This window comes from Megachile rotundata, chromosome 15 (genome assembly GCF_050947335.1).
Source record: "Megachile rotundata isolate GNS110a chromosome 15, iyMegRotu1, whole genome shotgun sequence".
Taxonomy (NCBI): Eukaryota; Metazoa; Arthropoda; class Insecta; order Hymenoptera; family Megachilidae; genus Megachile; species Megachile rotundata.
In genome coordinates this window covers 14,937,837-14,957,845 of record NC_134997.1, presented here as the reverse complement: position 1 = coordinate 14,957,845, position 20,009 = coordinate 14,937,837, and the positions used below count along the sequence as shown (strand labels likewise).

Here is a 20,009-nt window from a genome sequence, read left to right as displayed (position 1 = left end):
TTATGTAGCAACCATCAGGTCTATTTCTATGATACCGAAGTACATTATTTTAATAAAATTTTAATTAATCAATATTTGAAATACGATCTTATATTTGACTATAATTTTTTGTTTTATGCATATATTTTCAGAGGAGGTTGAAGGATATAACATTTACTAAAAGTCGTAAAAATATTTATTTGTTAGCAGATTCTCTTTACTGTATTATTAAATATGTAATTGTATCAATATAATTTTAATATTAATATTACATAATCATATTAATAAACATTAATTAGATATAATTAAATATTTAGCGATTTTTTCATTTTACTTTATTTGATTGTAATTTCTTTTTCATCCGATTATATTTCCCTTTGGTCGAAATTATAAATTAAGTTTCTACTGCTACATCAAATAATTGATCAGCTAAATTTCTAAATTCTTCGGAAGCTTCGCAATGTTGTAAAAGATTTGAACTAAGTTTTTCTTCGCCATAAAATGCTCCGGCAATTGCACCGGTCATACTACCAATAGTATCTGTATCACCACCTAAACTAATCTGAAAAGTAGGAAACAGAAAATGTTTAAGCAACATTTAGTTTTAAGAATATCGTTAACCGCGATACTTTTATTTTAAGAAATACATTGAATTATTCATACTTACGGCATACTGAATTGCTCTCCTAAATGGATTTTCAGTTCTTATACCTGCAATCAGTTTTTGTGCTCTTAAAAAACAAAATATTGCAGTAGGCACAGAGTATAAAGCTGTAACGCTATTTCCAAGTTTTTGTATTACTTTTTCATCGTGTGGTCCATTTTCATTTTCTGATATCAAAGTTTTTATTATACCTAATTGTATCTTGTATGGTTGTGGTTCTGATAAATCTAAGCTGTAAAAAATAGAAACTGAAATATACATTATTTATAAAGAATGTATTTAATATTATAACATACCCCTCTTCATCTTTTTCTATTTCATCCATTTTATGAATTAAGTCGTCGATAAAATTTATTACATTCAATTCTTCGCTAGGGTTTAGAAGAAGACTTTGATGAACAGCTACTGCCTTCAAGACGAAAGTAACGTCGTAATTAAGATCACGGCTGTAAGAATACAAGATACATTTTAAATTAGCTTACTTGTAAAATAGCACCATCTATTCCAACTTTATTGGTATGAGTAAGTTGAGTCGCTTTACTGACTGTATTCAATAGTTTATCATAATCCTTATAACAAAACAGTGCAATAGGTGTCACTCTCATTGCTCCACCATTTCCCCATGAACCTTGACCATTGAATTGCTCTTTTGCTGGACTTATAACGTCGGTAAATTTATTACCCCTTAACTTCTGAAATACCTTTGAAAATAATATGTGGCATCTTTAATATAATGTCATTAACAATAACAACGTTAATGGGCATAATATGATATTATACTGTTACAACAGCAGGGCCATAGCCTCGATTAGGCATTTGATAATAACTCTTGACAAATCTTTTGGCGATATCAACAATATCCAATTCCTTTAATTCGATCAAAGATTCAGCTAAGGATCGAGTCATAGCGGAATCATCTGTAAACTGCATGACAGGTGCTATACAGTTAAAAAATATTTGGTATCAAATCTAACGAATAAATCAAAGTTTATTTATCTCCCATGCTTCTGTTTTAAATATTAAAAATGATATTTATTCAACTTTACCTTTGAACATTGGTCCCTCCAATTTATCAAACGATTGTTGTAAAACCATTTTCATACCACTTGACAATTCCTCATTTTCGTAAGGGCTTCCAAGACAATCGCCAATTAATCCACCAAGAAGAGAACCTCGAAATTTGCTTCTTAACAAGGATAAATCCATTTTTGCCATAACCCTTAAAGTCCAATAAATTCTTTAACTAAACAAATAGATTGGAAAGTGTGTCAACACTTGAATGCATATAAACTCGATTTGGAATCTGTAATTGAAAGAAATATTTAATGAATGGGTTTATATCCATCAGACGAGTAAATAGTATTTATAAACAAACATTATGTATTTAACTTATAAGTTACCCATCGAGTTTTTAATAGATGTCTCTGCTTACATGCTCACAGTGTAAGAATTCAAAAAACGAGAACTCAATAGTATATATTTAAATATGTCAACGTGTATCCAATAATTAATTTAGAAAAGGTATCGGTAATTAGTTATTACGATAATGTGTTGATAATATCAGCGCATACGTATAAAACACCGTCATATAATCGATGAGTTTGCATGCAACTACATACTACGACCATTATATTCTGTATTTAATTTTGAACATTATAAAAACTTGAAATATTTGTATTGCTTTAATCTCGAGAGAAAATCACGGTTTCATCATAAATTGATATTTACATTTACATGGAGCAGCACATAGACGAGCATATTTTCTCGTTAATTGTTTATATTAATATATTACTAGATACGGAGATAATTTAGTTGTTTAGACATAAATTTTTGATAATTGATCTTGCAATGCGAAAAGTTTGTTGAAAGTTATTAGACGTTTGGTGGAAGTTACGCGATTAAGTGAAAATGTATAACCCTCTTTCATTCTCCTTCTTCATTATTTTGACATTTCATAAAGTTTTATCAACGAAAGAGCAAAGAAAAACGGAAGCTAAAAAAGGAAGCCTCATGTATGTATACGTAAATAATTTTGGTATAATTTTAAGCAATAAATATGGAACCTCTAAATTTCCAAATTAGATAATTGAAAACATCTGAATTTGAAAGTTTCTAATAAATGGTGAAAGTTGGAAATGAAAAATTTTGAAATTCTCTGTTAAAGATGTAGAAGGAGAAATTCTCTGGTAGAAAAATGATTTCTAGTTTCTCATAATTGGCGGTACATAAGACGTACCGACCAAAACGACCAATGAAACTTGGGCATCAGCTACGAAGGCAATTCTTCTCCTTGTTCTTGATTGAAGTTTAGATTTCATTTCTGTATTCGTTTGTTGATGGAGGCCTCCAGCATGTAAGGAGGAAGGAGCGAGACCGAAACTAACTAAAGGGTTAGTTTCGGTCGAAAAGGATCGAGGAGCCGAAGGCGCACGAAGGAGGGCGACGATTGGTCGGACCAGAGGATGCGTGGTCCGCTTTTAACCCGGCCACCGGCCGCGGCCACAATCCAGTCTGCCGCCGACTGCGTAGGAGCGCAGTTGAACGTTTTTTATTTTATCACCTTTGATTTGATCGTGCGACGGCAACCGATGTCAAACGAGAACGACGTTATCGTGCGTGTGTTGTCGTCCCGAGTCCAGACATGACATAACGTGTATCCTATCGATAAACTGTAGAAGGTGCATGATGCCGGTACGCGTTTAAAGGAAAGGAAAGGTGTTACGGTATGCCGGTGCTGGGACCAGCTTGACTTTTCGTTCTTCTCTGGAATATCGTGGTTCTCCCTCGAACGTGGGTCATCCACCCTGGTACTCCAGCTGCTTCGCGTGTTCACTTTATCCTGTGAAGGTGATCCTGGCATCGTGTTCTCCTGCACAGAGGCCTACGACCTCGTTCTCTCGTTCTCGTCGTGGCATCACGGATCTTTCGTGCGATCTTGGCTGAAGGTATAAGCGATTTTTGTCCATTATTGTTTTTAGAATATATCGATATTGAATGTATCGACGATACAGTATATCGCGAGATATTAGCGAGAATCGACGTATTATTAAATCGAAAATCGTTTAAATCGTAATTTGTTTGGAAAGTTTCTTTCACCCTTTTATCGCGACGATCATCGAATGAAAATTATTTAAGTTTGAGTAGAGACGGATCGACGAGGTGTTTTGACGTGTTTGCACGAAGAGTCGGGTACGTTTGAATGGAATAGAGGTTAAGTAGACAGTATATTTTTCTTGGAGGTTTCATGCTCGACTTGGTTCGGTTTGAAAACCGAATAGGCCAAAACGGAGTTTCAGGATTAAATAAAAGTATATAACTATTTTATTATTCTTGTGTTAAAACGACGAGTGTCGACGCAAAAGAAGAGAATACTCGTTTTTTGCATAATAGGAAAATATAGGAAAATATAGGAAATTTTGAGAATTAATGACGAGTTGTTAGGTGTGAGCGTTACGTAATGCTATTTTACCATGCATATCTTTCTCCCCTGTGTCTCCGTAGTAAATTGGCCGTATTGTTCCCAGCAGGAGACGGTGTTCTATAGAGTCATTCGAGCTGTATCTGTTCGTAACGAGCAATTAACTTTTGCTCGATTTATCGTCCGGCGTAGATCGATATCTCGATACCCCCTGAAAACGAGATAAACAGTTTGAAAACGTACATCGGTTTTCTGTGCTTTTCCGATCGATCAAAGAAAACAGACGAGATAAAAATGCTGAGATTGAAATGTCTGTGCGTGTACATAGATCGAGCCTTCGATTTGTTGGTCGGCAAAACGCACGATAGCGTGACACAGACGCAATGACTGAGATTCGTCATTCCTGCACAAGCATCGCGACGAATAAGATTTAATAGATAGATCGGTAGAAATATTCTGCAGGTCGAAGTAGTACTCGATAATTAGCAGAAAAATTCGATCGAGAGCCGTGTTGGAATATATTATACGCGCAGGTTAAGCAGAATTATTACAGCGAACGACGAGGGTTTCTTCCCCTACATCGGCCTTTTTTCGTAGGGAAACTTACCGTGCTCGGCAGTGTACTTAATTTCTTGCACGCATGGTATTCGGTTTACTTCACGGTCTATTTTTGATGGCGTCGAAGCGATCTCGACTCATTTACTACTGACAAGAAACGCGAGAACTATCGTTCGGCGGTAACGAGTGATTCGGGGAATGTCGATATTCGATCCTTGGACGAATCCTCTCGCGTGGCGGTAACGATAAAGAAGTTGGATATTCGAAACGATCGCGCGTTCCGAATGGAGGGAGTTTTAAAATTGAAAATCATCTAGGTTTAAAATACAAAAATATCTCCTGTTTATTTAAAGTATACATATATAGAGTTGTTTCTGATACTAGGTCAGTAGAGAATAGGAATTTTTTCAACGAAATGATAACGCGGAATACGAGGGTTTCTTTCAAATTTACGCGTTCAATGTAATTTCGAGAAATTACTCGAGTCGTTAATTGCGGTCCTCGTTACCTCGTTTTAACGTATAACCTCGTTCGTTAGCAGAGTGCAAAGATTCTTTCTAATTATATCGGAAAAGAAAAAGAATATTTCGTTTCGGGAAAGAAGGAAACGGAGTTTGTATAAAAATAAACATTTGGCGAGATGGCGAATTTGAAAATGACAATAAACTGTAGAGTTTTCGATAAAGTAAAGCACTCGATAGTAGGAATTTTGACTAGTAGATCATTACTTATGAATAGAAATTGGAAGTTTACGTAAAGCAGGAAAGTTTGGCGCGAGAGAAATCTGTTCTGGCAAATATTATAATTCGTTCGATGTTGTCGCAAATAACTAAACACGTAAACGAACGTTGAAGTTCATACGCGTATTTTGTCACTCCCACGTGCTGGCACGAGGTCTTTCGCTAATCGGTGCATTTTCAAATACATACGTTTACTGTGAGCCGGTGTCGACTTTTTCCCGAAATTATTGAAATTATTCAACGTTTTCGTTAATGGATCGCGTGTGATCGAAGCAAAAAAAAATGAATTTTTTTGGATATTTCGATATATTAACCGGGGGGAGGCAGACGAGTCCTTTACCTCGCGATCGTCGAGATATAAACCGAGGTAATAAAACGCGTAGAAAATACGATCGGTGTCGGATAAAAATCGGCGCGGTAGCGTTACGGCAACGTTAAAGAATGTAAATTTCTTGGAAGTTATCCGTGACGAGGTCGATAAAGGGCGGGTAGAGCATCGAAATTTATTCCGGAAATTCGCGCATGCACTGCTTTTGCCAAACAGCTTTTCCACCAAAACATTATATAACCGAGCGTGGGCTATAGACACCGTGTGTATCCATTGATTATGTCGATGCACGTACGTATGGAAATAAAAAAATGGAAAGAAGAGAGGAAAAGAGAAAAAAGAATTGGCTTTATTTATCGATCAGACGAGGCGGCGCATACTGTTGCTGGCACGTAACAGTGCGATTCCGAGCAACTTTTTCATACGTGTTGCGCGAAGGTTGTAGAGGAAAAACAACGGGAACACGTTGCTTTTCTATTTTAACGCTTTATCGTTGGCCAATTTGTGCTCACAGCACAAATGCAAACACACAGTTGCAACTGGTACTCGAGGAAATTGTACGTTCCGCTTTTACGAAGCTTTGTTTTCTTTAGCGTCGATCGCGAATGAAATTCCACTCGAGATAGAGCGCGTAAGTGGTCGCGCGAATAGCTGGATAGCGCGAGTCGACTGTAGACTGTAGACTATGAAATTAAGTTTAAATTTAAGGAGAATGACACCGGTGTGTCGATCGTCGAAAGAATGCAGCGATTATTATTTTTCTCTTTTTCTCGCTTCTTTCGAAGCTCAGATTTACGACATCGTGTTCGATTCGGTCATAGCGGTAGAGTTGCCAGGCGATCGCGAACGCGTGAAAATAGTAGAAAAATTTCGTTGGAAAATTAATCGGTACATAACTACGCGCGTGTCCATTTTGGCAGCAACGCTTTTGGTTAACGCGTTCGAAACATCTGGAAATTCGATTCGTAGAAAGATCGATTTCCGTTTTTTTGTTTAATCGACAGAGTCGTTTGTAGCCCCAGCAAAATACTCGTGTGCAAATATTTGATCGTGCGTTGCTCGTTTCGTGTCAGAGTTTTAAATTCATCGTATTACAGCTTTCCTCTGGAATTCGTTTCAGCTTTCGCGTATCGGTCCAATAATCGAAACGTACGTACGCGTTAACGGTACGCGAAACTTTTCTATACTACGTTCATTCGCCACTGGAACACTGTTTCTGATACGCCGACTACATAGAATATCTACAAGAATATTGAAAGGGTAAGGAAAGAGTAAAAAAAGACGAATAGTAGACCGAACGTTCGACCAATCGTTTAGCTATTCTACTTCCGAGCGAGTTACTTACTAGTTTCACCTGGCTGTTTACAGTTGCCGATCTCGCTCGGTTCTCGCTCGATTCTCGATCGATCGTTCTTCCATCGGAAAAGAAACGGAATCGCGAATGAGAAAGTGGGTGAAAATCGGAAGATCGAAGATAATGGGGAGGGTGGGAATAGCGTCGGTGTGACGTCGAAATATCGAAGAGGAGGCAGAAAAAGAAGATTCGATTGTCAGGGAGAAGAAGAAAGGGTAGGGTTGACCAGGAATGGCTACACCGCCGGACTCGCCGGGACCGGAAGAGGCACTTTTCGACTTCGAGAGCTCGAGAACCAGGCAACAGACCGCCAGACCAGTCGCTCTCGAGGAACTTCTTCGACAGACCAAGTTCTCTAGACAGGAAATACGAGTGATGTACCGTGGTTTCAAGCAGGTGAGCCATGCAGATTCGAATAATTTTATCCTTTTGGAAAAATAATTTGTCGAATATTAGTTTGTTAATCTTGATTAGAGTAAGAATAAAATAAAACTAGAGAATTTACAAATGAAAACTAAATAAAATAAATTTCTGTTATCTCGCATCAGCCTTATTACGGTAGTTTACGATTAAATTTTCTTTCGGCCAAAGGGCCTGTACGAATCGTGTGTATTCTCGTCGTGCCTAGTCGCCCATCAATTTTCTTGGTTATAATTATATTTGCATGAATATTCATGGAAGCAGAGCGAGCAAAACGTTCCAGCGAGACCTTATTTCGAACAGCTCACGAACACCTAACCCGTTATGCATACGGCGTGTTCTACCTTTGCTAGAAATATTCCTCGTATTTGCCATTCGCTTATTCCTTCCATTCTGTATACATACATATCCTATATCTATACATAACGATTCGTCTTTTCGAAGTCTATTCGAAATTAAAACGGCTACGGACCAGTATCATTACTGGTGATATGATAGGAAGGTTATTAGGATTTTCAGGAGGATTTTCAGAGGCATTTTCGCGAGAATAGAGATTTCGAGGCCTGTATGCATGTAGAAAGACGCCTATTGCCACGTTAGTCGGTCGTAAAATATTCACGTAGCGTTTCAAGGGTGCTGCTTCGCAGCTTGCTTCAAGGTTGACGTTGCTTTCGGCCGAAAGCAAATATCGGGGGTTACGACTCGCTACGATCCTTCTATCGACCGGAAGCGCGTTGAATTTTCACATTCGACCAACTCGAAGAATTTCCAAATGATTCTCGGTCGAGCGTGTTTAAAATGCTTTCGATGAAAGGAAGGCGGCACAGTTTCACCACTCGAATAGAAAGTGTAAATGATCGATTTCCAACTGACCGATTAAAGCGATCGCGTGGCGAATGATCGATCACTATCGAGGTAAGAAGGATGCGAACGATGCCAAAGGTAGGTAGAAAAACGACTAATCAGCGAAACAACACCGTTTCTTCTCGGTGCTTCGGTTTTATTAATTCCTCGACAGAAACGGAAGAGGGTAGTTTTGGCCGTCTTTCAACGAGCAACCGTTCCCACTCGAAGTCTTGGCAAACAGAAACGTCAGATTAGCGGAAAAAGTTCGTAAAGGCTTCTTTTTCGATTGATTTTCAGGAGGTTTTAAGCGGTTCGGTGTCTTGTTCTTGCATGAGGGAGATGCAGCTCTCTTCCCTTCGCGAACAAACGAGTTTCGAATCGTGGCCGAACCACCTGTACGTTTCGTGCTAACTAATCTGGCATTCTTCTACATATATGTATGTTCGATAAATCGAATATTCGGAAGACACGATTCGTCTCGTTTCGTCTCGTTTCGTCTCGTTTCTCGTCGTCGCCGATCAAATTTGCGGATTACGTGCCTACCTAACCAACCTAAGACCTTTCACGCCGTTTTTCTCCAACCAGGCACACTTGCCCGTTAGATATCGATCCAGCTTTTATGCTCTTGCCAGTCTAAAAGTATGTCAGGACGATTACTATTTCGTGAAACGTTGCGAGATCTTGTTGTTGCGAGCGAACGATAACGATACGCGTTATTTACTTTTGGAAAAATCGAAAGAATCATGATACAACCGGTCAGAAAACGAGTAATTCATTTTTTCCTTTTTCTCTTCAAATTCTTTCGCGTACGATATAATTATCGATTTCGGAGCGTTCGAAGATGTCGGTCTTTTTAATCGGTAATTTATTCGAACGACGATATCCCGTAACGGTATACCAGTATCTTTTTTCCAATTCTGACCAAGATTCGTGTCCCCGTGAAATGTCCTGTGATTCTTTTGTCCCTGCAAACGCACTCTCTTGACACAATTTTCAAACTTGGCTCGAGTGCTAAGTGTATTGCAGCGAAATAGCGCAATTAAAACATCTAAGAAACTGGCGAGGAAAGTCCGATGCTTTTTTCGCGATACGCGTTTTCAGTTGCTTTCAGCTCATGAGCGACTGCGAAATTCAACTTTTCGATCGTTTTCGAGAGTCGGCGCCAGGGTTGGCGACGACTAGAAAAAAAAAGACGAAATAAGTACGCTCGGAACGGTACCCAATGACCATTTAATGCAATCTTCAATAAAAAATTCCTAGTACCTAAGAGTACTTGGTTTATTACGACTAAACGCGGAATATCGAATGAGTTTTACCGATTGCTATATGCAACCACCATCCGTCTCTTTGTCACAGATATCGAAGAAGCCTTCATTGTTTCCCTTGTTTTCTTTGCTCGGGCCTGACTTAACCTTCTTAGATACGAGCTTCCACTTTTTTTCCCCTTTTTTCCTCTTTTCCTTTTTTCCTTTTTTTCCTTTTTTTCAATGAAAGCGTAAAGGTTAGAGGAGCATTAGCACGTCCTATTGAACTCGATTCTATTTAAGGTTGTACAGTACCGTACAGTGTTCGTATCTAATGGAAATCGAAGAAGGCCTAGGTTGGAGTCGAGGACAGGACCTTGACGTTTAGGGAAATCGGAAGGATCCTTACTGTTGGAAAGCTACGTGTAAAGGTCGTGACAAAAGATAAATGAAGTTAAGTAGGGATATCAAGTTGTCAGCTCGAAAGCTTCTGACGAACTTCTGTATGCGTGATCGAACCGTGCTGCTCGCCTGTTTCGATCGATACCGTTTTCTTATTTTTTTCGTGCAATTTATGTTCGATCACGTTCGTATCGATCACGCGAATGTCGCACACATTTTCCCATGATACGTAAAGATTGACAATCCGTTAACGGTACATGCTTACGTATCGAATATAAATCATTGAAATATTTCGAATAAAATATAGGAACGATAAGTGAACGATAAGTGAACGATAAGTGAAGAATTTCGGAGACATTTAGCAGGGAAAAGTATGTGTATAAATGCTTCTGGCGATAAGAAGAAAGAGTTGCTCGTATGGAAAACGACGAAGCCGTAAGCACCGGTTAACGAGAACTATAAGTTGAGTAGCTCTTCACTGAAGAATCTGACGTTCCTAGGAGGTACTAGTCCCTTCTTCGTTTAACTCCGTCATTTTATAAAATACTTTTCAAGCATTTCCATCGGTGTTTCGATCGCTTCTTTCGAGTTCGGTCACGCTAAAATTACAGAAGGAAGAAAAGTTGAAACTTATTTTTGTTTTTCCGTTAGCCGGGGAGTAGTGACGCGTGAACAGATTTCTAAGATTCCACGAAACTGCATATTTTTTTTGTCGCTCCTCGCACGTCTTAATAATGAAAAAAGAGGTCTTAGCTGTGGCCTACTTTCCTCACAATTTACCTTGCTAAGGCATTCGCGTAACTTCCTGGAAGAAGCTGCACCCCCGTTTCGTTGCTCTTTTGTTGCCGCTTCTTTTTCACCGGTGCTACTCCGTTACACTGGTCATTCTCGTTATCTTATGTATCTTTAACCCTTTACCCGTTCACAGTCACGAAACGAGAAGCGGTCCGAAAGAGCGACGGGCAAATTTAATGCCCGAGGAAAAATAATGTTCGGTTGCGCAACATTTTTCAAATTAACAAATTTTTCCATTTAGAAACGTCGAAATTTATAAATCTGTTATTTTTAAAGAAATTTTTAAGCGGTTTTCAACTAAACTAACGATAGCGAGGAATCGTCGGTGGTCGTCGTTGGTTTTTCTAGTTGTTCGAGCATCATGCGTTTCGCTTCTTCCTTCTTCCTGTTCTTCCTATTCCTGTAAGCCAAACAGGGTACCGAAACATTGTTTGAAAGATAACACGATGATTCCCCGTTACCTGAGCACGTTCTCGTAGATAGACAGCTCCGATTGTTTAGAGAAATTACACATTCGAGCGGTGAAACCGATGATAAACGCGGCGGACCTTGATGCAGCCTCGAATGCCTCGCCAACTGGAATCGAGAGACGTCTCTTATTTTATGTATAATAACTACAATTACGTATATTAGACTACTGACCGACTAAATATACATATCGTTTAGCAATATGTATAAATATAGTTTAACGAAGAACGTTCTTTAAGCAACTTTTCACCTGTTTCGTTAAAATCATTATTGGACACGTCGAGGCTAAAAGTTCGGAACTTCGTAGAACCAGAACCCAATACTTCGGCTAAGGCTGTACCTCCGTCAGCCGTTATTCCGCAGCCGCTTAAGTCGAGAACTTCTAAACTGTCACTTCGTAATAGAACTAAAAAGGAAACATTAACCATATGTATTCTAATCCTCCTCTAGAGGAATAATAATGTATTCTAATAATATTATTAGTACGAGATCTAACTCCGAAGATTTCCCCGAACGGTGACTCGAATATAGAAAATTAGCAAAGACTATTTTAGTTTTATATATCACTATTTTAGTTTACTCCGCTGGATACAATGAACGGTACACAGCCGTCGATACGTAGCCAGTATAAATATTGACTCATGAAAGAGGATAAAGTTAGCGAAGCGATACTCGGGGGTGTGTACTTACAGGAACATATGTGAACCACTCCATCGTCCAGCAGTGGGTTCAATTTCAAATTTAGATCGTTCAGCATCGAAGCGTCTTCTCTTTTAAGCAATCCGTACATTATCCCTGCCACACCATCCGGTCCTATATCGTTGTTAGCCAAATGTAGGACCTTCAAACCCTTGTGCATTCGTAGAAATTCTCCAACAGCATGGGCTCCTTTGTCTGCCAACTTGCAGTGCGAGAAGTCTAACTCCTCTATCTGCGAATAACGCGATATATTCCTTGAAAATATTTCGTAATAAATCGCATTGTCGGTAATACACCGTTGCAATTTTAGTTGCAACGCGTTCACTGACATGATCGTTGGCCAATATCCCTTGAAGTAAAGCCGCGGCACGTGGTTGATCCAAATTGCTTCTCGACAGAGTGAATCTCCTCAATGTCGGACAAGCTTCGATCCCTTTTCCAAGGCCCAAGCAATCTTCTACGGAGAATCTTTCTTGCAGAAAAAATTCGATCGAAAGTTAGAAAATGATCATTTTCACGATAGGTTTTCGCGATAGGTAAAAAGGACTTACTCGAAGTCTCGCCATTCGAAGCCGTCGTTCGTGTAAATCACTCCGAAGTTAATGCGAATCTCGGTGAGACGAGGAAGCCGAGGTAGAATCGTCGCAAAAGGGATATGATGCACGATATTATCCTCTTCTGTACACGTATCCTCGTCGTCCAATAGAATCGTACGTTTTCTGTAAACGTTTTTAAAATGTTACCGATATTCGATAAAAGAGAGAAGGAAATAGTTTACTTGGTAGGTCGAAGAGAACGCAGTGCTAAGGTGTGCACGTAATTTCTCACAAGTCGGATCGTTTCTTCGCATTCCTCTTGCTGAGATTCGAAGTAACTTGGCTCTAGATTCTCGAAATATTCGCAAAGATGGCCCTCGCAGTAGAGTCGTCGCCAGGAATTGCCGTGTTCAGCGGGATTGTTGTGCTCCCATCTACAATAATACTTCCTGTTATCGCAAACTATAGATCACCGTTTATGGAAATTCGATAGTTTTATATGCTCTTGAATGCTCTCTCCGTTTTAAAAATCATCGGACACGTCGGCTGTTAACCGCTAAAAGTCTTCAAAATTACTCGATTAAACATTCGTTTTATACTCTTTGCTAGGTAAACGTTTATTTCATTTATAGTTTTCTTTTTTCCTATCTTAGATCAATTATACATCATAATTGATCCTCTACAGAGGATATAAAAAAAATGTTTACCTGGTTCTCGAGCATCGTGCCCAATACTGTTCATCCTCGATTCTCCTAATAGTCAGTTTAAACGGCAAATCGACGGGTAGAATTTCCATGAGCATATGTCTATCTTCGCAGGTCGGTAGTTCTTCTAATATAGGGTTGTCCTTCCACGATGAGGCTATGACACGAAGAGCGAGGGTCTTCAAGCTTGGAACGTTTCTCTCGTCCCAGAATTCATCTTCCGCTCGAATGCTTCTTTCGCGTTCGTTGGTTAAACGCGTTGTTTCGTGCGAACATCTTTATGAAAAACGAACAGAACATGTTTGGGCTAGAATTTTCTATAGAATTCTCTATAATTTTATGATCGTTATATTCTCGCAAAATCCGTTTAAAGTAAACGCGGTAAAATATCAATGCTCTTCCGAGATATTTAATGCTTGAATCGTGAAAATCTTTACCTGTACGCTTCAAAAACGTTCTTGGGAACGCTGTAAGGAATCCTCATATTTAAGCTTTGCTTTAGGGATCGCTTAAATCCGTAAACATCCGTAAACGAGTGTACGCGTACAACCACCCTATCTCGTCCGCGTTTTTATCAACTCGCGAACCGCTTCGGGTAAGATGCAGTCGAGATTTACCTTGAGAGAATTAACCGACCGTTAGTATTACTCTTCTAAATTATATTACGAACAGTTTATTGACGTTTTACCTTTAACCTAAATAAATAAAAAGACGATGAAAGACAATGATGATCGCGCGAATCTGATCAAAGTAACCATTGACCATTTCAGGAGTGTCCAGAGGGTGTAGTGCACGAGGACTCGTTCAAGGATATCTATGCGAAATTCTTCCCGCATGGCAGTGAGTTCCAATTAAATAAGAGAACCCGTTTTTGCATAATTAGTTAACGGCGACTCCTACGAATTGCAGACTCCAGCCTCTACGCCCATTACGTGTTCAAGGCCTTTGACGTTAACTGCAACGGTGCCATCAGCTTCAGGGTAAATTCATCGGAATTTCGAACGCGAAAAATTCTAGTATAATAATAGCTATTAGTACGATACTGGTATAACTATACGAAATGCAATGATTTTTTTCAGGATCTTCTGGTCACTTTATCGACGTTGTTACGAGGTAGCATCTACGAGAAGCTGCGATGGACGTTCAAGCTGTACGACATAAACGGCGATGGATGCATCACCAGAGGTGAACTAGGGGAAGTGGTGACGGCCGTTCACGAGCTCATGGGTCGACGACATCATGCCGAAGAAGAGAGAAAAGCGAGGGAGCAGTTGGATAGGGTGTTCAAGAAGCTCGATCTAAACCAGGATGGTGTAATAACGATCGAGGAGTTTATTGAAAGCTGCTTGAAGGTACTGAAATAGTGAAACTCGTTCAGTATTATCGAATATTTTCCAAGATGAATGGTGCACAATTTTTTAAATAATTAATTATAACTAATTATCCTACGTAAATCGCGTTTACGTATTTTATAAATAAATGTCAACGAGATTGATTGTACCTTAGATTTTGTAGAAACGAAGAAAAAATCTGAAATGTTTTACATCCGCTTTCTCGCGAGTCCTACTGTATAAATCTGCATACAGAATCTCATATTCTATGTTATATTCGTACATGTACACGTATATGTATACTTGATAGAATTATAGTATTTAAGAAGAGGTGCCTTTTTAAGGATGACGTGATTACGCGGTCGTTGGCAATGTTCGACTGCGCGCTTTGATCTCCGGCTAAGGAAGAGCCTCCGGTAGTGACCACGACGCCGCCCACACCGCTCTCTACCACGACTACATTTTCGCAGTCCCAATCACCCTCGCCACCGCCACCGTCTTACTCTCTGCTGCCACCGATTCCACCACCTTTGCCTTCTCAACCACCTCCAGGTTACACGGTTCAGGATCAAGAGCTGTACATGCTTCTAGCGGCACATTGGTGGAACCAACCGGAAGCTCCACTCTTTTGCTAAGGGTAAACCGAACATTCGTTGGAAAATTTCGTTTAACAGATAAACTTTCGTCTCTCGAGATTAAACGGTAAAAGATGAGATGACCTTTTTCCCATCTTAAATCAGATTACTCGTTTATTCTTTTCTAAAGAACGCTTCAGTCAACGCTTAGCACGCGAAACAAAAACTCGGCCGTCAACGATTTTTTAACCGTGATAGCGACACGTTAACATATCGCGAAAGTATATCTTATAGTCGTAAGTTTATTTCGGATGTTATTTTAACAGCGATACTTGTTGCTTCTTCTGTTTCCAGGATATGCGATAAACTTCATTTTCAAGAAGCGAGAGTCGAGGATAAAGAAAAGAAATAAAGAAAATTAAAGAACGAAGAGAACGAACGTATGTGGAAATCTTGCGGGTTCAAGAGTTCAATTAACGTGTTTCTTCGTCGTTGTCAGACGAACTAGCTACAGGTATATTTCTTCTTGCGGAAGAACTATTTTACGCATAAGCGAATCTAATTAAACGCTCAGGCTGTAAATGGGAATACATTGTGTACTCCTTAAAGAGAAGAAGAAACGATTTGTCAATTGTGAAATCGACTATTCTGGTTGAACGTCTCGAAGAATCGTCGTGTAAGAGTGAAGACTAACAGATAAGGAAAAACGCATCGTTAAATTAAGGAATCGTTGAATCGATTGGAAAAAGTACGTGGGAACGTCGAAAAAAATATTGCCGAATAAGAGATATTGAAAATCTGCGTATTAAGAAGAATCATTGATTTTATTTGACTTCCGTGCCAAACTCCTGTTGAAACTGTCGCATTTCGTTCGCAAGGGACAATAGATGCGCGAATTGACCAGGAACTTTCTATTTAATTAAGAGATACGATTCTATCTAAGAAAATAATATCGAGAACGATATATAGAGGAAGGGTCACGTACGACCCGAAGAAATAAACTATGCACAGGGTGTCGTTAAACGTCTCGGGAAGAAAAATCAGTTTCCGTGCTCGTCGTTCAGGCGAATGCGAAATTAATTGTTAAGATTATACTGTGGTCGAATAAACGGCGGAAGGAGGATCATTTCTGTAACGTTTATCGAAGAAACACCAAATTGCAATAATTAACTTGTAACTTAAACGAACAAACGATTTCGCTAAAAACGAAAAAAAAATTAATTAAAGATCGTTGATTCGACTGGATGTTACCATAAACTTAACTAACTTTTCTTTATTTCAAAAATTTCTATTATTTTTCAATTATATCACTAGTTATACTTTAATATCGTTTCACAATTGTTTGTGTTTGCCGTTCTGCACACAATTCAGATATACTTTGCGATTCTGTTTACAATTTTATAATTCTGGCATCTGAGAATTACCTGAAATTAATTAACACACACACACACACTCGACACTCGAACATTCGTTGATTCATAAACTTAAGTACACTATTTAACGTAGCAAACAACTGGCAAGCGATAGTTACCTCGAGAACAGCCAGAAATTGTTAAGTGATATCCTTTTTAATTAGATCCAATTCCATTCGAGATCATGAATGGAATTAGAATTAGTGCTGCAAACTTAAATAATAGAGAAATTTAGCGTAAGAAAAATTTGTTAATCGTTATCGTCTCCTCGTAGCGGTCTGTCACTTGTTAATCGATAAAACTTTTTCGCCATGTTGTTTGAACTGGAATCGAAGGTGTATGGTTGCTATAAACGTTCCTACAACAACTATTGAACGCGTTGTCTGCTACAACAGCTATTCGTGACTTTGATATGTAACTTTTTACATCGGCATTCTTTCCTCTATGTCTACTTAATGTATTATCATTTCAAAATTAATAGTTTCGTGGTATGTATCATAAAAATGAACGGCAGTCAACTTATGCAATCGCGAAACAGTACATGTTCAATCACGTTCTAAAGAAAAAATGAAAAATTACATTGAAATATTTAATTACGTATTACCTCGATAACTGCATAAACTTTCTTATTAACCTTCTCAATTATCGAGGTTCTGTTATTTTATACTTGAACATTAACAAATTCGAATACTTTCGAATTTTCCTAGGAACTATTCGACTTCCGGCAAGGGCAATAAAATGCTGATGAAAGATTCAGGTTTCTGGTTACGCCATATGTGTACATTATATTTGATCTACTGTTAAACGATTTTTACATATTTTCTATGAAAACAAATTAAGATGAACTTTAAAGAAGAAGAAACAACGAACGTTATATTAAACTTAAACAATTTTCTATGCACAAAACAAAAAAGTCGACTGAGAGATTACTTTGAATACAAGAACACTTCCGGTATCGACAAAGCGAATTATTTATTTAAAGGATCTGTTATTTATTAGAATGTGTACAGAACTTTTTTTTTCTCTTTTCTCCTTCGGAACGGTTTAGAGGTAACTTTCTTTAAACCGGAAGTGTTCTGCGTGTTCGAATTTCATTGAACGGAAATATCAAAAAAAGAATTTGTTGAAGCGTTTAAAGTATCCACTAATTATAAACATATACGAGTGTTCTTATATTTAGTTACTAAATTTCTTTACACATTTATATAGAGTAACATTCGCGATTACTTAAATAATTGTTTACCATAAAAAAATGAAGGTTATAGTAGTAAAATTTGAAAATTAGCGATTAAATAACGAACAATATCAACGTTTACTATTCATCGATTCATCGATTCATCGATTCATCGATTTTCTTGAAAATAACAAAACAGAAAAAGAGGATCATGATCAAAGGTGAAAAAGAAATTCTAATAATGTCCAATTTTTCACCGACATTGTTCAGTTTTATACCGATTGCGAGCGAAATTTTTTCTCGAATAATCACGAGTCGGTACGATGTAGAGGACAAGGTTTTTGTATGCACCAACGCCGATGAAAAAAAAAAGGAAATTTTTTCAATGTATTTGTAGTGAAAAACGGCGAGATGAGGAACGGAGATGAATATTTTCGTCGAATAATGACTGGAAGCAGCTTGTTCCTTAAAAAATTCGTAATTTAGATCGTTACATATCGTGCGTGCTTGCTGGTCGTTCGATAAATCGAAACAACCATTGAATTCGAGTTCTAGAAGGTTTTAAACTCGATGTTTAGAGAATCAAATTTCGAGAAACTTACAGATCGTAAATTTAGCGATTATCGGTTTAGTATCGATTTAAGAAAAGTCGTAGCCATACAGAGTGTCTTACAATTAGAGTATGATACAATTTAATTTATATGTATAACTTCTGAGTGGTTTTATGTTTACGATAGTTCGAAAAAAGCATTTTTATTTTCGTAAGTAAACTGCCTCCGTATTTTGAGACACTCTGTACGAGTTAAAGAGAAACTTAGTCAATTGATAAGCGTTAGAGGTATCGTAGTTCGTAATTAACTAATTGGTACTTAGGGTTAAACTCGTTGAAGTATATACCAAAGTTTTCAACCGTGTCCAAAACTTAAAATCTTAAAGATAGCTCCTGGTTTATGATCGTAACTGTATATCTTTACTTAAAATTAATTTCGTATACAGTAACATGGTTACCGTGAACCGAGATAAATTCGCAAACAAATATCTCGATTTCTACTTGGCTATTTTAACCATTAAGATTTTTTAATTTACTTAATACCGACAAAAGACGTAAATTACAATCGCAAATAGAACTTGTAACGCGTAACTCTGTAACGCGTTCTGCGTTACAGAAAGTTTTTTTAAACGATGAAATAATAAGTTTATGTATAACGTAATAACGAGCCATCAAGATGTATTGGACGGGAAACACGAGTAACGAATCAAAAAATTTGTTACGTTAGTAACGCCATAGCCTCTAAAAAATAGCCGATTAGTTCATATCGAGTACGATCCAATTGTTAAGCTTGAAAAGCAGTTTTTTATGAAAACATCTTTACGATTAGAAAGAGTAACGAATCCATGATCGATTAGCGGTCGATCTACTCACGAAAATATTCGAAACGTTTGCTTCTTTTCCGACTGTTTAATTAAATGCATTAATTGCAAATTTTCAATTTATCTTTCCTACAAATCAAAGGTGTTGGTATTTACCGTTAACTAGGATCGCTGTTATAGATAATTTACGTACACATACGTATTCATATACATGCAACGTAAAGCATACTTTTATCTTTCAAATTTAATTATCCTTCGAATTACGTTATATTATATTTAAAGCTGTAAACAGATTTGACATTGATTCTCGTTAATGTTAACGATGTTATCAATCTATCGTCAAATATAAATATGATATCGATAATGTATCGATAATCGACAACAGCATCTTTATCGCAAACGTTCGAATACTTCGCTGACACGTCCATACTCCAGATATGTTTTATCGAAATGAATAGTTAACGCGAAGTCGCGGAGTATATTCGTTAATTCTTGTACTGCCAATTTTCATTGAAAATCTCCGAGAATAACAGTAATTCAGAGAAAGAATTTTGCATTTGACAATGACGTGTTTCGTCGCAAGAAGCGTCATTTGTTCACGGTTGAACAGCTCATGATCCATTCCTAAGATTAATTCATGCCTTTATCCGATATTTCTATAGCATCCACTTTCATGATCCTTTGATCGTCGGATCGTCGACGAGTGTCGACAATCGAATCGATGCTCGTAAAAACAATTTGTATACATCAGCATCAGATTGTTATGCGGCCGCAATGAGGCGCGAACGTATCTCGCAACTGTTCGCGGCAAATGAATTGTAAATTCGAAAAAATAAAAGGAGATGGTCGTTATTGTTAGCCACTGAGATGATTTCCCTTACCGAAATAAGATATTTCTCTCATATGAACACCGTGTTTATTTCAATTTGTGCATTTTTCATTTTTATCGGGTGTTGGAACGTAATTAATTTACGCATTAAAAATTCTATGG

At 37.9% G+C, this 20,009-nt stretch overlaps 3 protein-coding genes across 8 annotated transcripts; 1 reads left to right on the top strand and 2 right to left on the bottom strand.

Moving 5' to 3' along the window:
- Positions 1-281: 281 nt before the first annotated feature.
- Positions 282-3,026, bottom strand: LOC105662525 (ADP-ribosylhydrolase ARH3). 4 transcript variants are annotated; one of them, XM_012285584.2, is made up of 7 exons: positions 2,880-3,026; positions 1,690-1,946; positions 1,424-1,581; positions 1,126-1,344; positions 940-1,052; positions 647-875; positions 282-541 (listed from the first exon to the last, which is right to left on the bottom strand). In XM_012285584.2, the coding sequence occupies exons 2-7, from the start codon at positions 1,856-1,858 to the stop codon at positions 374-376; spliced, it is 1,056 nt and encodes a 351-aa protein (XP_012140974.1). In that variant the 5' UTR covers positions 1,859-1,946; positions 2,880-3,026; the 3' UTR covers positions 282-373. The 4 variants fall into 4 exon arrangements, with proteins under 4 accessions (XP_012140974.1, XP_012140975.1, XP_076396574.1 ...); XM_012285585.2 differs by lacking the exon at positions 2,880-3,026 and adding an exon at positions 2,044-2,192; XM_076540459.1 differs by lacking the exon at positions 2,880-3,026 and adding an exon at positions 2,019-2,098.
- A 419-nt stretch (positions 3,027-3,445) lies between these two features.
- On the top strand, positions 3,446-19,876 carry LOC100882366 (A-type potassium channel modulatory protein KCNIP1). 2 transcript variants are annotated; one of them, XM_012285588.2, is made up of 8 exons: positions 3,468-3,588; positions 6,808-6,947; positions 7,056-7,437; positions 13,926-13,995; positions 14,065-14,135; positions 14,235-14,507; positions 14,831-15,123; positions 15,416-19,876. In XM_012285588.2, the coding sequence occupies exons 3-7, from the start codon at positions 7,273-7,275 to the stop codon at positions 14,876-14,878; spliced, it is 627 nt and encodes a 208-aa protein (XP_012140978.1). In that variant the 5' UTR covers positions 3,468-3,588; positions 6,808-6,947; positions 7,056-7,272; the 3' UTR covers positions 14,879-15,123; positions 15,416-19,876. The 2 variants fall into 2 exon arrangements, with proteins under 2 accessions (XP_003703636.1, XP_012140978.1); XM_003703588.3 differs by lacking the exon at positions 6,808-6,947 and having other exon boundaries at positions 3,446-3,588.
- LOC105662526 (dynein regulatory complex subunit 5) lies at positions 7,416-14,041 on the bottom strand. 2 transcript variants are annotated; one of them, XR_001096036.2, is made up of 11 exons: positions 13,844-14,031; positions 13,593-13,772; positions 13,159-13,431; positions 12,694-12,885; positions 12,467-12,634; positions 12,245-12,383; positions 11,907-12,147; positions 11,467-11,622; positions 11,210-11,324; positions 10,734-11,148; positions 7,416-10,552 (listed from the first exon to the last, which is right to left on the bottom strand). XR_001096036.2 is itself a non-coding variant. In XM_076540449.1 (11 exons), exons 2-11 carry the CDS (start codon positions 13,637-13,639, stop codon positions 10,504-10,506), a joined length of 1,473 nt encoding a protein of 490 aa, XP_076396564.1. In that variant the 5' UTR covers positions 13,640-13,772; positions 13,844-14,041; the 3' UTR covers positions 7,416-10,503. The 2 variants fall into 2 exon arrangements, 1 of the variants encoding a protein (XP_076396564.1); XM_076540449.1 differs by having other exon boundaries at positions 11,056-11,148; positions 13,844-14,041.
- Positions 19,877-20,009: the final 133 nt, after the last annotated feature.

What these genes read in the sequence shown, in the direction of transcription:
- LOC105662525 (XM_012285584.2), bottom strand. Translation starts at nt 1,858, where the DNA reads ATGGCAAAAATGGATTTATCCTTGTTAAGAAGCAAATTTCGAGGTTCT. An exon ending in GGAGGGACCAATGTTCAAAG is followed by an intron (nt 1,582 to 1,689) that starts GTAAAGTTGAAT and finishes TTAACTGTATAG; the next exon opens with CACCTGTCATGCAGTTTACA. An exon ending in TAGATGGTGCTATTTTACAA is followed by an intron (nt 1,053 to 1,125) that starts GTAAGCTAATTT and finishes TTCGTCTTGAAG; the next exon opens with GCAGTAGCTGTTCATCAAAG.
- LOC105662526 (XM_076540449.1), bottom strand. Translation starts at nt 13,639, where the DNA reads ATGAGGATTCCTTACAGCGTTCCCAAGAACGTTTTTGAAGCGTACAG. An exon ending in TAATGATTTTAACGAAACAG is followed by an intron (nt 11,325 to 11,466) that starts GTGAAAAGTTGC and finishes TCTCGATTCCAG; the next exon opens with TTGGCGAGGCATTCGAGGCT. An exon ending in ACCGACGATTCCTCGCTATC is followed by an intron (nt 10,553 to 11,055) that starts GTTAGTTTAGTT and finishes CTGTAATTTTAG; the next exon opens with CGTGACCGAACTCGAAAGAA.
- LOC100882366 (XM_003703588.3), top strand. Translation starts at nt 7,273, where the DNA reads ATGGCTACACCGCCGGACTCGCCGGGACCGGAAGAGGCACTTTTCGAC. An exon ending in GAAATTCTTCCCGCATGGCA is followed by an intron (nt 13,996 to 14,064) that starts GTGAGTTCCAAT and finishes TACGAATTGCAG; the next exon opens with ACTCCAGCCTCTACGCCCAT. An exon ending in ACGGTGCCATCAGCTTCAGG is followed by an intron (nt 14,136 to 14,234) that starts GTAAATTCATCG and finishes GATTTTTTTCAG; the next exon opens with GATCTTCTGGTCACTTTATC.